This window comes from Pseudovirgaria hyperparasitica, assembly GCF_010093815.1.
Source record: "Pseudovirgaria hyperparasitica strain CBS 121739 unplaced genomic scaffold EJ05scaffold_29, whole genome shotgun sequence".
In the NCBI taxonomy this organism is placed as follows: domain Eukaryota; kingdom Fungi; phylum Ascomycota; class Dothideomycetes; order Acrospermales; family Acrospermaceae; genus Pseudovirgaria; species Pseudovirgaria hyperparasitica.
The window spans coordinates 74660-88702 of NW_022985577.1; the positions used below are offsets into that span (position 1 = coordinate 74660).

At 49.4% G+C, this 14043-nt stretch overlaps 8 protein-coding genes across 8 annotated transcripts; 4 read left to right on the forward strand and 4 right to left on the reverse strand.

The window, feature by feature from the left end:
• Positions 1 to 1225: 1225 nt before the first annotated feature.
• Positions 1226 to 1664, reverse strand: EJ05DRAFT_446115 (RBP11-like subunits of RNA polymerase; the record flags this gene model as incomplete). Its single annotated transcript, XM_033742218.1, has 2 exons — positions 1226 to 1512; positions 1571 to 1664. 2 exons carry the CDS (start codon positions 1662 to 1664, stop codon positions 1226 to 1228), a joined length of 381 nt encoding a protein of 126 aa, XP_033595261.1.
• Positions 1665 to 2295: 631 nt separating this feature from the next.
• EJ05DRAFT_458780 (myo-inositol-1-monophosphatase) lies at positions 2296 to 3882 on the forward strand. The gene has a single exon (XM_033742562.1). It carries the CDS (start codon positions 2607 to 2609, stop codon positions 3675 to 3677), a length of 1071 nt encoding a protein of 356 aa, XP_033595262.1. The 5' UTR covers positions 2296 to 2606; the 3' UTR covers positions 3678 to 3882.
• A 293-nt stretch (positions 3883 to 4175) lies between these two features.
• Positions 4176 to 5943, forward strand: EJ05DRAFT_480962 (tryptophan synthase beta subunit-like PLP-dependent enzyme). The gene is made up of 2 exons (XM_033744970.1): positions 4176 to 4537; positions 4602 to 5943. Exons 1-2 carry the CDS (start codon positions 4335 to 4337, stop codon positions 5632 to 5634), a joined length of 1236 nt encoding a protein of 411 aa, XP_033595263.1. The 5' UTR covers positions 4176 to 4334; the 3' UTR covers positions 5635 to 5943.
• On the reverse strand, positions 5662 to 6889 carry EJ05DRAFT_238475 (farnesyltransferas-like protein). Its single transcript, XM_033740033.1, has 3 exons — positions 6496 to 6889; positions 6057 to 6449; positions 5662 to 6010 (listed from the first exon to the last, which is right to left on the reverse strand). The coding sequence occupies exons 1-3, from the start codon at positions 6711 to 6713 to the stop codon at positions 5689 to 5691; spliced, it is 933 nt and encodes a 310-aa protein (XP_033595264.1). The 5' UTR covers positions 6714 to 6889; the 3' UTR covers positions 5662 to 5688.
• An 885-nt stretch (positions 6890 to 7774) lies between these two features.
• On the forward strand, positions 7775 to 8926 carry EJ05DRAFT_446118 (CobW domain-containing protein; the record flags this gene model as incomplete). The annotated part of the gene is made up of 2 exons (XM_033742219.1): positions 7775 to 8440; positions 8471 to 8926. The coding sequence occupies 2 exons, from the start codon at positions 7775 to 7777 to the stop codon at positions 8924 to 8926; spliced, it is 1122 nt and encodes a 373-aa protein (XP_033595265.1).
• Positions 8927 to 9063: 137 nt separating this feature from the next.
• Positions 9064 to 9686, reverse strand: EJ05DRAFT_238646 (uncharacterized protein). The gene has a single exon (XM_033740035.1). The coding sequence runs from the start codon at positions 9522 to 9524 to the stop codon at positions 9201 to 9203; it is 324 nt and encodes a 107-aa protein (XP_033595266.1). The 5' UTR covers positions 9525 to 9686; the 3' UTR covers positions 9064 to 9200.
• On the reverse strand, positions 9686 to 11312 carry EJ05DRAFT_238641 (uncharacterized protein). Its single transcript, XM_033740034.1, has one exon. It carries the CDS (start codon positions 10943 to 10945, stop codon positions 9848 to 9850), a length of 1098 nt encoding a protein of 365 aa, XP_033595267.1. The 5' UTR covers positions 10946 to 11312; the 3' UTR covers positions 9686 to 9847.
• Positions 11152 to 12773, forward strand: EJ05DRAFT_542400 (uncharacterized protein). Its single transcript, XM_033749721.1, has 2 exons — positions 11152 to 11730; positions 11796 to 12773. The coding sequence occupies exons 1-2, from the start codon at positions 11255 to 11257 to the stop codon at positions 12373 to 12375; spliced, it is 1056 nt and encodes a 351-aa protein (XP_033595268.1). The 5' UTR covers positions 11152 to 11254; the 3' UTR covers positions 12376 to 12773.
• Positions 12774 to 14043: the final 1270 nt, after the last annotated feature.

The following is a 14043-nucleotide window of genomic DNA, read 5'->3' on the forward strand; positions in this document are numbered from 1 at the left end:
CATCTATCATAACCCACGCGTCACTTTCATCGACGCCGTCCGTCTCCATTCGGTTTACTATGTTCGCCATATTCCGAGAACGCGGTCGCGTATCGCTACCTGCACAGCCATTGGCTTTCCACTGTCGCCCAATGCCCTTGCTAGGTTGTCACTAGCTACAACAACAGCATCCCATCTTTAGACGGTTCCATTCTAGGAGTAATCACAGCGGAGAGGTACACTCAGGACCATTCATGGTCCCGCTCAGTTGCTCTTCGTTGCTCTGTAATTATGTGATCTGGCAACCCCGACGTGATTGATGGAATCCCATTTATACAGTCAACCTTCCTACCCGTCTGCATGCTCTCGCGTTTGACAGCTGTAGATCGGCTGCGTGCTCCATATCTTAGATTCACAGATATCCTTCGTCTCAGGATACAGCCAGCCTACGCAAACTGTGCACTCGTTGTCCATGCTCTGGCTTCTGGTAGAGGGTTCCTAGTCGAAGGTGGGGGCATGATGATTGGCTCTCTTCTCCGTCAGAAAATGGTGCCCAAGACTATAAAATGCAGTTGTATTACCCGCGCTGTACGCAAGTAGTCCCTGCACGCGCTAGGAGGACAATGACAGAAGCTTGGGCGAGCTTGTTATGAATTGCTTCGGACTACCTAGGTAATAATATAACGACATGGAACCTTGCGGAGTACCTGCCTTCTAAGTTTGTACAGTATTTTTCTCGAACTGGCAGAAACGGACAAGTTAATGTTTACCACATTGCTCACCTGTATCTCGCCGAACTCAGCGCGCGACAGTTTGCTGCTCCTCCAGGCTCCTCAGTACTCATCTATGCTTGTCTAGCCCGGTCACTTGTCAGCTGTTTTACCTCGGCTTTGGATAGCTGCCCAAATTTCGAGCCGAAGGTTATCAAGTCACTCATGTCGATAGGGTCTGAATATCATCGGTCTCTTCCCAATCATGCGCAGATGTGATTAGGGGGAATCAGACTCGAGCACATGTCTTACAAAGGTGACGAAGATCGCACAGTGGATTTCATGTCACTAGGGCACAGCAAAGATTCACGGATGAGTGGCAAGAACAGTAAAAACCCTGTGTCGAGCCGGACATCCCAGGCCATGCTTATTTTGGTATCTCGGTCTGTGTCTCAGTGTACACACAAAACGCCAGCTTTTTGTAGCCCCGACAAACGCCCAAACCCTCATATTGCCCTTCCTATTGAGTCCTTTGCTCACTTTGGCCCCTCGGCAGTGATCTTCTTCAACTCCCACTCTTTTGTAAATTCCCGGCTCAATGTGTCCAGATCCTGCACAACGTCTTTGCATGCCGTTACAATCGCATCTTTGGGGGTAATGCTGCCGTCTGTGGTGACGCGCAGCTCGAAAGTCGCGAACAGCGGGTGCGGAATCTTGTATGCGGAGAAGCGGATGTATGAGTATTTATGTAGTCGAGCGCTGAGCAGATTACCGAGTGTGTGGTCTTCTTTATTAAAGGTGAAGATTGCAGTGTTGGGAACGCCTGTATGGTACCTTAGCTAGACAAACAGTGAATGAGCGCGGAAGACGTCAAGACATACGTGTGTCGAGCTCCCAGGTGACCTTCTTCTCGTCGTCGCCGAGCAGGAAGAGCTCAAACCTGTAGGGGACGTCATCATTAGCTGCGATACCCATATTGACCGTGGTATGATGTGTGAAGCGGCGCTCGATCAAGAGGGTGCTTTGGTGACCTCGCAAAGTTATAGACATTACCGGAAGGTGAGGAAAGCATTAAGAGTACGAGCCGGGAACGTTTTGGTCGTTCATCGAACGTGGAAGTGAAGGAAGGGCCGGGTAGAAAGTAAACACAGCCAGTGTAGTAGCACTTGCCATGTTCACCTTTGGGAGCAATCTCCCCGCTGGCTTCACGAACTCGTAGAGACTGCTCCACGTACCTGTCTGGAGCATTCATAACTACTATGTAACCAAGAGAGGCCGATTATACTAACAAAGATGCGTAGATCGAATGTAGCGACGTAGAAGTTTTTTTTAGGCGGAGCTGTAGACGGGTACTCGTACCTTATAGTAAAAGGTAATAGTATATGATAGTAAAAGGAAGGATATGTAAATATAGTAGTGACAATATAGACTTAGTAGGAATATATCTTGCTAGACGAAGGAGACAGTAATAGCATTTGGGACGACGCGAAGGCAGCAGTAGGTCTTAGTACCTTATCTACTGCCTGAACGTCATGATCTCTTGGCGGCAGATTAGATCGGACTCATGTTTCCATCTCCGAACAATCTCCTATATATTTGGGCTTTGGACTTCCAAATAATTATATCAACGAGGGCGGGAAGCCGTTAAAGCAAGCCGTTGGACTTCTCTACCGCCAATACAGACGCCATTACTGCTGAGAATTGCTCGTTCCTGTCCTACGTATTGAACGCCTGTGAACACACGTAATTTAGGTATATTGGTCTTGCATGCTCAGATATGCAAGCTAAGTACCGTGCTGCATCCATGCGTGCTGCGTTGCCGAAACGATTGTCAAAGTCTGCTTCGTGTTTAAGGTTTTCATACACCCTGAGAGCCAGCGTCTTCCATATTACAACGGTCGACTCCTATTGCCAGTCATGAATCCATACTCAAAGGAGCTCACCATAGCCTGTCTAGCGGTACAACGGGCTGCCATACTTACTAGAGATTTACTCTCCATCGTCGACAAAGGTGCCCTAGAAAAAGCAGATCTTTCACCTGTCACCGTTGGGGATTTTGCGACCCAGGCACTCCTCATCAGTGCTCTGCATTACAACTTCCCGTCAGACCACTTTGTCGGTGAAGAGTCTGCAGACGAACTTCGAAAGAAACCTGCACTGCTCAAAAGAGTATGGGAGCTCGTTCGCAATACACATCTTGACGATGCTGATGAAGTGTTCCTTCCGCATCCGTCCTCCCTGGATGACATGCTACGTCTGATTGATCTAGGAGGCGCTGGTCAAGGTGGACGCGAGGGCCGAACCTGGGTGTTGGATCCAATTGATGGAACAGCTACATTCATCCAAGGTCAGCAATATGCTATCAATCTTGCCCTGTTAGTCCGCGGAGAACAGCAATTGGGCGTCATTGGATGCCCGAACCTCCCGGCAACTCCTGGCACCATTGAGGAGACTAGGGTCGATACAGATGGCCATGGCTGTCTGCTCTCCGCCATCAAAGGGCACGGGGCGTATATTCGGCTGATGACAACTGGAATGCTTTCGCCGGCAACATTAATTCAGAAACATGCCAACAGTGTCAAAGTTGAAGACATCAAAGTCACAGAATGCACGACAACAAGCTCAATGGTCCTCTCTCTGCATCGAGAAGTCTTTGATCGGCTCGGTGCGGCCTGGCCCGGCACTGATCTGTGGTCATCGCTAATGAAGTATGTTGCTCTGACGATCGGCGGCTGCAACGTTAACGTGCGGATTGTGAAAAGTCAGAGCTATAAGTCTTGTATTTGGGATCATGCAGGAGGGCAATTAATCTTCGAAGAGGTCGGCGGGAAGGTTACAGATATAAACGGGAAACACATTGACTTCGGTCTAGGAAGACAGATGTCTGCAAACTTTGGTTTAGTCTGCGCGCCTGCCAACCTCCACGCGCAGATTCTGAAGGTGGTCCAGGAAGTGATAGCAGCAGAGCCACATATGGTGGCGCCATAAATAGCTATTTCCACCTTGTACCGTTGGATCGTCTCGAGTAGGCGGAAAACCATATATTGACCCTTTGACAACATATTCACACGATCCCTAAGATAGTCCGATCTAAAGCTCAATCCTTTAGGCAGTGCAGGTTATGAAGCATACGCCCAGTCATACAGTCTTGGTTGATCTTCCTAGGTCCTCAGCATCGGATAAACAAAGTCTCCAGTCCATGACTCCCGCAAGAAGCGTTCCAGGAAACAATTACATTACCCCATACTTACCCTACAAGAACTTATCTATTACCCTATAATTACCCTATAAATACTCTATACCTACCTTATCTCCCAGCAGAATGGGATGTGGTCGGACCCCCGGATGGCAAAGTGTTGCGCCCTATGCTAGAGTCCATGTTCAAGGCCGAAAATAGCCGTTGCGCAGTAGTAAGGTAGAGCTCCGCAATCGGACCTGTTAATACAAATATGGGCATGTGTATGGCGCGATGACAAGCTGGTTGGTGTCGGGTATCTCTCTATTATATTTGGGGCCTTAACTCATTAAGCCGATCGTTTGATGACATTGCGACTACGCGCTATCTCTCGATATATATATGAACCCCATATTCATCTCATGATATTACACTGTGGATCAGCCTCTACAATCTGTCAATTGTAAAAGATGTCAATTGACGTTATAGATTCAGCATCTGCTAGGCCTGCGCCACACCTCAACGACAGAAACATCCATCACGCTGCCGCGACATCTAGCAGTATCAAGACCGCCCCGCACTCGCGAAACGAGGTCATGATGAACGAATATCCCCGGACTTGGGTGAAGACGCCCTTGAAAGAAAGTGCGGCCCTCAGTCGCGCTGCTGGTTGGTCAGTGGCACTGCATTTCATACCTTATCTTGTACATAAAGTAGCAGTATCTAAATCGTAGCAGCAGAGTCTTCCTCAAGCTTGAAAACCTACAACCTTCGGGCTCATTCAAGTCCAGGGGTGTAGGAAACTACATGCTTTGCCGGCTGCGCGAGCGCCTAACCGACTCTCCCAATACGCCCATTCACTTCTACTCGTCCAGCGGCGGTAACGCCGGAATCGCATGCGCCTACGCAGCACAGTCACTAGGATATCCGGCGACAATCGTGGTGCCAACTGCGACTAAGCCCGCTATGATTTCGAAGATGCGCACAGCAGGCGCACACGATGTAATCTCGCACGGTGCATCTTGGCAGGACGCTGATGGATACCTCCGCGATGAAGTCCTATGCAAAGACCCCAACGGAGTATATGTGCCACCGTTTGACCATCCAGACATTTGGGAGGGCAACAAGACTACTGCTTACGAGATACGGGACCAGCTCGACGAAAAGCCAGACGTTATGATCTGTTCTGTGGGAGGTGGAGGACTGTTCAATGGTTTTATCAAAGCAATGCACGAAATGGACTGGGGTGATGTTCCGTTCCTAGCTATGGAAACTATTGGTGCCGATTCGCTCAACAAGAGTGTGATAGAAGGCAAGCACATCACCCTTCCGAGAATAACATCCAGGGCAACATGTCTTGGTGCTATTCGCATTGCCAACAAAACCTGGGAAAACATGCAGGCAAACAAAAACGTTCAGAGTATTGCGCTGCCAGACGCTGAAGCCGCTATGGGTTGCTGGCGCCTTGCTGACGACGAGAGGATACTGGTCGAGATGGCATGTGGGGTTTGTGTTGTTCTTTGCTACGACGGTCGACTCCAGAAGATCATGAGTAGCATAGGTAAGAAATTGACGCCTCAGAGTCGAGTTGTCATTACTGTTTGTGGTGGTAGCGATATCAGCGTTGAGTCGCTGTACGAGATGAGGAAGGAGTATGCCTGGGTCGAAAAGACGGTTTCGGATGGTACCAATGGCTCTGGTGCGCCTGGTTCATTCACTATACCTGTGGTAGTAGGACACGAGCATCAAATAGACCGCGCTACAAACTGATCAGGAGTCAAATAGTAAAAGTATGCTTTCACAATGAACCGCCTCGAAACAGGGTCAAGCGGCAACTGTTGTCTGGTCTTCAATTTGTCTTTTGCGATAGTTCCAGTAATTGACACGGATTGGATCGTAGCGCATAGCAAGTAGATCCAGAGCTTTTGCTGCCATGAGCTGGGTCTCCGGGATATCGCCGTGTATCTCAGCAAAGACGTCCAATGCATGGCTTGACTGTACCAAGTCGTTCTCGTTGATGCCACAGAACTCGCGCACGAAGGGACTTAGCTCTACTATCGATTCTTTGGACTGCCTGTAGATACCTCGAAGGTAATTCCAAGGGCTTTGGTTCTGGGGCGCTTTGCGTATGGCCTCTTCCGCAAATCTATATTAAATTAGCCAATATCAAGGGAACAAACTTGTGAACTAACGTCTTCTCTCTACCTAGTATAGCCTTGTCGGTTGGTGCACTAGTGTTCGGTTTGCCAAAAACGACAAAGAATCGATGGTTCCAAGCCGAGTTATTCCTCAAGTCTTGCTCTAATAGCTTCTTAACAAAGTCTAGCTCCATTTGGTTCCAAAGGTCAAACCTCTTGACTAGCCATTGACGATAACTCCATACATGATAGTTCTTCGCGTCTTTTTCGAGCATCTGGTCAATGAATGCCGTCTCCCCCTCTGCAGAACCGAGTTTGTCGATTATGGTTTGGCGGTGATGCCATATTTGGTAGTTCTTGAGGTACTTTAAGGAGATATTGTTGACCCATTCAATCTCGTTACAGAGACTCTTGTTGAGAGTGAAGATAATCTTGCATCGATATAGCCTTTGAAAGGTCAGATAAACTTTAGCGAAGAAAGACTACGACATACCAGACAGTATAGTGAGCAGGGTTCATGCGAATGATGTCTTCGGTGAGGCTCAGAGCTCTTTCGCTGCATTCATTCACCGCCATGACAGCCCTCAGATAAGACATTGCTTCAACATATTCTTCCTTGTATGCTATCGTGGCTAGCGGCGTAGCTCCTTCGTGTTTTTGCGGAATCGGCGCTAGGCCCTCCCATACTATGTTTCCGGCATATCTCGACATAGTGACTGGGTCGTTGATTTCTGCAAGACGTAATGCAACTTGCTTTGCCTCCTGTCGAGTAGGAAAGCGTTGCACGGTGGGTGCAAGGGTGACGACGGGTTACACTTCTACTTTTCCAAGCGGCTGGCGGATTGACTTCGGTGTTAGAACCGCGGCACGGGGCTGTTCACTGGGTTCACCCATTGAATCCGGATCGTTTTCTACGATCCTGGAAGGTCACTCATTCATTACTCCATGAACAAATTGTGCTTTGGTCCTCCCAACCTCTCATGACGTGTCACAGCACACGTCTTCTGAACCCGAGGAAACATTCGACGTGCTCTCATTTCACCAAGCTTAGATGACGTCTTACACACGATGCAATATGAGCCCTTTGCAGATTCGCTTCATACTTCTCATGGGCTCGAGTATTCAAATTAAAGTCTTCTTGGTGGTCCTGCCGACGTTCCAGATCCAATGAAAGTGTCTCTCCTCGCACTTCATGCATATCATCAATCGAAGACTCGTCAAATGGTACCACGTCCGTGTCTAACATTCAACCCCGCGCACTCAACAGGCCTGGCCAATCCGAGAGTCAGTGGTACAATAGTAATGGATACGAGATGCGTGATATGAGCTTGCCCCAGCGAAACCAATCTGTAGCCGTTACTATAGTGGAGGGGTTGGATCTTGTATGACGAGCTCTGAAGTACATATGACTTATAAATAAACAGACTTAACTCATTACTAGCTGTTTGCTAATAAGTCATACGTTCAAATACGCGCAAGTAATAATATGTTGTGTCTTATGTGAGACTCAGGTCCCACAGCTTAATATGTCACCACGCATCCTACTACGTAGATATAATATTTGTAGAGTGACCGGGTGGATCATGATTGGATTATAATTCTGATTCTCTAACGAGGGCCTACAGTTTTAAGATTGCAACTAAAGACGCCCAGCTCGTTATCGATAACGCAGCCCCTCCCCTCCAATACTTTGAAGGTTCTTCCTCTACTCCACGACATCACAGTCTTTCTCTTATCTCACGTCGCCCTCAGGATTCTTAAACAGATCTAAAATGCCAGAACCAACGCCCGCTGATGGCCCTTCCATTCCTATAACCATCATAACCGGCTTTCTTGGTTCTGGCAAAACGACTCTGATACTCTCGCTTCTGCCACAACTCCCCAAGAACTACAAGCTTGCGCTCCTCAAGAACGAATTTGGCGACCTAGCCGTTGATTCCCAGCTCGCAACCGCCAAGTCTATATCAGGCGTTACCGAACTTCTCAATGGTTGCATATGCTGCAATCTGGTCGGCCAACTCTCCGACGCACTGGAGAAGCTACGACATGAACATAATCCTGACAGGATTGTCATTGAGACCAGCGGCAGTGCTTTCCCGGCCACTCTAGCAATGGAAGTGAACAGACTAGTGGAGGCCACGCGGGGTGCATATGCGCTGGACGGCGTACTGAGCGTCGTCGACGTAGAGAATTGGAACGGGTATGATGACACGAGCTATACAGCTAAGATACAAGCGCGATATACGGATTTGATTGTACTGAACAAATGGGAAGCTGCAGGGGAGCGGCGCATCGAAGAAGTTGAGGATCGGATTCTGGATCTGGAGATCGAGCCGCCGATACCAAGGACAAGAAGTGCTCGTGGGTGGGTCAGTAAAGATATCGTGTTTGGATTAGATGCCAATATGGCAGGCAAAACTGAAGTGGAGCGCGAGGACGTGCATTGCGATAGAAACAGGGATAATGAGAACGAGCACAAGCATGATCACCAGTCTGAGGTTGAGGTATTGAGTGTGAAAATGCCTGCGCTTTCAGGTGGTCAGACCGGCGTTGATATTGAGAAATTGGGCAGGTTGCTCTCGACTGCACAAAAGGACGAAATATACCGCATCAAGGCCGTGCTGTATAGTACGACACCTCCAAAATCCTCCGATGCGCATGCCGTTCCCCACGCAGACAGCGGCAAATGTGCCGTTCCAGGTGCCGTCAAATATATCCTCAATTGGGCCTTTGGGCGATGGACGTTCACGATGGCTCCCAGAACAGAAGTACTGGTGAATGGGGTAGGTGACGCGGCCATCCGTATGACAATTATAACGGCGCGATACGAATCGACCAAGTGGAAGAACAATATCGAGAAAGGGGATTATATCGCGCTCGAAGGGGGGTCCGCAGATGGACTAACGGTCGACAGAGTCCTGTGAAGCTGTAGTTCTGGGAACGGGGCAGCTGAAGCGTGCGCGGATCTTCATCCTATGGCACAGCATGACGGCATTAGTCCATGTGAAGATCAACAATTGCCTCATGTTGTGGAACAAAGAGCATTGTGTAGTTGCATAGGTGACATAGGGACACATGAGCAGGGTGAAAATAATGCCTCGTGTACCTATGCCCAGTTGCTCGGTGGTGGCGTCGCGCTGAGGTCGATGTACGGTTCCTAGTACGCGCGATGCGTTTTCAGTGAGTTTACTACATCCACTACCACTCATTACGAATACCAGTACGACTGTTCACTCCACCGCTGTCGGCCAGGTACGGGCCGCCCTGCAATAACACTGCCGAGACTGCCGGTGGGCCTTGGCAGAGCTTAGCTGCGAACATGTTCATGTACACAGTAAACTGGTACACGTCACAGTCTACGGTGCAGCCATGGAAGTAGATCAGCTTTACGCCATAATCGGGCCATACACCATTGTATAGTCGCCATCGGCGTATGGAAATTGTAGGCCATAGGCCCACGATTCCCAATGGAGCTAATAGGCACTGGTGCCGGACCCTGAAGCTTTCCTCATTCTGCACCATCAATGCCACCGTCGTTCCTATCAAAGTGGGGTAGGTTTGCGGGTACAAAGTATGGTGGTGAGTTCAGATTGCGATTTTCTGATATATGCTCCACATCTGGTAGTGTATAGGCGGTCTCAGGCGGACAAGCTAGTAGTACTTCCGTTGCTTCACTGTCTGGCGCGTGCATATCAAATTCGGGTAACGGATATCGGTTTCTCACTATCCCTGCAACTGGGTTGCTTACAGAAAGTAACTTGACCTCATCAGGATGTGACCCTAGGCTGTGAGGACTGCATTGTTGGGTGGAAGACTGGAGTTGTGGTCAGCTTTTCGGGAGCTCATCAACAGCTGATACATCTAATGAATACCTGGGGAGCATCTATCGCTAGACCACGTTCAGCTGCAAGCTTCTGTGCAGTGTCACGCTTCAGCTCAATCCTGATTTCCTGTTCTTGCTCGATGTGGAGCTCCTCATCTTTAAGATCGGATAGTGCTGGGGCTGATCGTACTTCCCCTACAGCTTCAGTAGAGGTTCCTCTATTTCTTCGCTTCGATCGTATACTACGCGACGATTCCGTTCTCATCGATGCTCGAGACCCTGCTGGGCGCTTGCCCCGAGTCCTGCCACTACTGGCATCGTCGGCACTCAACCCTGTCGTCCGACGTTCAAGCGCCATGGCAAATTCATCGTCGATAGGAACCGCATCGTCCAACTCGTCTTCGCTAGGGAATATGTCTCCACGGGAGCTGAGTGAATCGATTGTATGGCCTGAGCTATGCGTTGTACTCCGCATTCGTCTATGCGTCTTGGTGTTGTCCTGCGCATCTTCACTTTCTTCGATCAGGGGCTCTTCTTCGTGTTCATCGTGACGTAGCGCTCCAGGATGATCTGTGAGATCTGCAGCTGAGGGTTTGTAGCGTAAGCCCTTACCACCGACCTTGAACGGCAGCTTCGAGAAGAAGCCAAAGTATGAGCTGCTGGGTATCAATGTCGGATCACCGCCTTCATGTGTATGCACAGCGCTTCTTCGCCGACCACTAGGATAATTGTTCTTTCTACCGCCGTATTTCATTCCTCGTTCGCGATTAGGCTGAGTAGTCGTCCCATAGCTACCAGACCCCAAAAGTCTATCGAACCCATCGTTACCCCAGTCCAGGAGTGTCTCGTTCTCATCCTCTTCCCAATCATCATAGAAATCGAAACTAAGCTCTGCTCTGCCTCGCGTGCGTCCACGAGCTCGTCGTAGTCTGTCCTCACGAGTGGATAGGCAACATCCGGTACATTCTTGCCAGTAAGATCCAATAGACGATAGGCAGGGTCTGACATAGTTCTGGCCAAATGTAAAAAGACTCTCTTGTGCAGACTCGTTGGCAGACTCTATGTTCTGGGAAAGCTGGTTGAGAGTACGGCGTAGGCGTGGATCATCGCGCCGATACATGGCATTCCTATTACGATGATCGTAGCGCGTTGGCGAAAGACCACAAGGCACACATACGCCTTGAGATCAGTATGGGGAATGTGTCGCGGATGACTGAGTTTAGTTGCGGTCAAGATAGAGCATTGCCCTGGAACCTGGTAAGCCAAGCATCCTTCGCGCGGCGTATCGTTTTCCCGAAGCGCTTCTGGCTACACTTTCATCCAACTCTGTACAGCGCTGAGTACACGTTTCGACCGTAATTACATTGACATAATTCCCGCAACTGTAACAATTGGTGTCGGCAAATTCCCATTCGGAACCTACACGCGTATGAGATATGTTCGGTTCCTGAAGCCGCCCAAGATTGAAGGGCGGCAATTGAAGGCACTGATCACAATAGCGAACGATCTAGGAGATGAGCTACTCGCTGAGCATACAATACTGTATGCATGTCTCGTATCCAATAGTCAGCCCAGTTGCGTCTACGTTACCAGTACAGTTGCCTGGACGACATACTCTCGGGCTGTTCCTGTGGTTCTAGAGCTCGGCGAAGCGAGAATCCAGATTTGGCCTGCTCGACTATACGTGGGAGTGCATCCTCAACCTGAGTCTGACACAATGAACAAAGTGATGGGTAATGGTACAATTGTGAGGCAAGGCATCTTGTCGGCATACAGCACGACCCTGAATCCTCGCGATGGGTTGACGATTGCGGCTCCATTAGTAGAGCGGATCTTTACTTCCGATGCTAGAGGATGTTTGAGACTATGGGAAGAATCAGGGGAGAGTATAGCGCGGCATACATGGTATGCAGCCACGTTACACATAGAGTAAATCGTTTTCAACATATTTGTGCTGATCAAGCATGCAGGGACGCGGGTGTTGCCTTTGCTGCCTTCGTAGAGGCTACTGGTGGATGTATTGATAGCAAGACATTGCAAGGTACTTCACCCCAAATGCACAAAACCCCACTCAGGGTCATCGAGCTCGGAAGCGGCACCGGTGTCGTAGGATTGAGCATTGCAAAATGGCATCCAAGCGCCATGGTCGTCCTCACGGATCGAGGTGAAGCGGAAGCAATAATCTTGCAGAACATTGCTACCAACCAAGGGCTATCCTCGAAAACCAGCTTTACACGCTTGGATTGGGAAGAGGAGCTACCTGCCAGGGTCCAGGAGTCCGGCGATGCGTTCGACGTCGTCGTAGTTGCCGACTGTATCTACAACAGCGATACTACTCCTTTTCTAGTTCAAACGCTGGTAAGGTTGGTAGATCGATCCCCATCAGCCATGATAATCATGACTATGAAGATTCGTCACCCTAGCGAGGCCATTTTCTTCGAGCTAATGAGGGACAAGGGTTTCGTGGAATTTGACCATTCGACACTCCCAAACCCACCTAGCGACGATGAGCAGATTGAGATGCATCTCTTCCGGCGAGGTGATGCATGAGAGGTACATTGCATGTCAAGCATGTCGATAGGTTAAATCGAGTGCGGTCCAATAAATAATGCAACTACGTACACTGTAGAATGGTATCAGCCCAAGACTAGAAGCGGTAGAAGATGATTACGTGTGTTCTGTTCGCGCATAAGGGATAGGAAACGTAGGTTCGTTGCAATCGCAAGTAGGCAAATTGTGCCGTCTATCCGCCTGATACCCCATTAGCACCAACACCACCACTATGCGAGGATGGATGGAGAAATGGCGGTAGGGGCTAGAATTGATAGTATTGACGGAATCGTAGAGGTGAATGGTGCGGGGAGGATGGACATCTACACGAGACGATCCTGCGATGTGGCCGGTACCAGGTCTTAGATTTCATAGTGTACTATGGATTCCTTTGTTTGATAGCACGAGCACGTCGTCAATATCCAACCAAGCTTCCAAGGTTGCTGTGAGGCATTTATTAGCCGGAGCCGACGACCAGATGTTAGTGGCCAGCCATAATTAGCCAGCACAACCGCACACACCTTAGCAGCTGATGAGGGGACCAAGAGCCGCGAAAAGGCACCAGCAGCACCAGCAGCACCGGCACCATGCGAACATGTTTCTATCTACGTTAAGTCATGTACAGAAAGGCCACCACATGTCACAGACTGACTAGCACTCAGTTAGTTGAATAAGAATAGCTAGAGCTGAAGGTAGGGGGTGAATTATCCGAAGCTGACGAATTGCGGCCACAGGGAGGTTCCGGCAAGTGACGCAACACGGACGACTGGCCGTGCGAGGGTTGCAGATTGCAGCTTAATACAGGTTGCAGGTTGCGGGGCTCGGCGGTCGGTCTGACGCCTGGGTGGGCTGCTGTATGGCTTCGCTTTGGCACAAGCAGGGTCAGTAGACTGTGGACCGTGGACCGCAGACTCTAGACCAGCTGGCCTGTACCTCACCCGGCATGTTTTTTAAGGTAATAAATGCAGGTTATCTAACATGATTACCTTTGGATGTACCGTACCTGGACTGCCCGGTAAAATAATAGTTAGTGGACCGAGGTAGAAGGGTACTATTCACTAGTTTAAGCGGTAGCTGGACAAGCTTTCTAACCTAGCAGCCTAGAAGTTATATTTCGGATGACGAACAAATCTTACATGTGGCTTAGGGGTTATTCTTTCCGATTGCAAAATTCGTGTGGCGTTGGCGTTTGCGCGAAAAAAAAAAAAACTTGACTCTACGTAGCGCTTCTTCCTCTTTCTCTACTATCAACTTCACTTCCCAATCTATACTCAACCACATCTCTTCCACACTACTCCCCAGAACCATACGAACACATGGTCTTATCCTGCCATCACCCCGCTCAGCAATAACCGCTCCGCTTCCTCCTACCTCCTCCTTCTTTGCAAGCATAGGTAGCCTTTAGGAATCCCACTAGCTACTGCACAACGCTTGCCAATCCGATCGACTGCGCATTCGCGACCTCGTAAGCCAACTATCCCGTCCGTCTTAAATCTCGACTCTCCTGTCCCCGGTCGCACATCTGCCACCACCACCGCGATGCCGCGAGCCGAATAAATACCTCTCATCTCCTTCCTTTCCGTCTCTCCTAAACATAGCCATCGCTTGCGCCCACTAAGCATCTGACTTTCACCGCTTCTTCGAGCCCCTGGTCGGCAGCTTGCACTA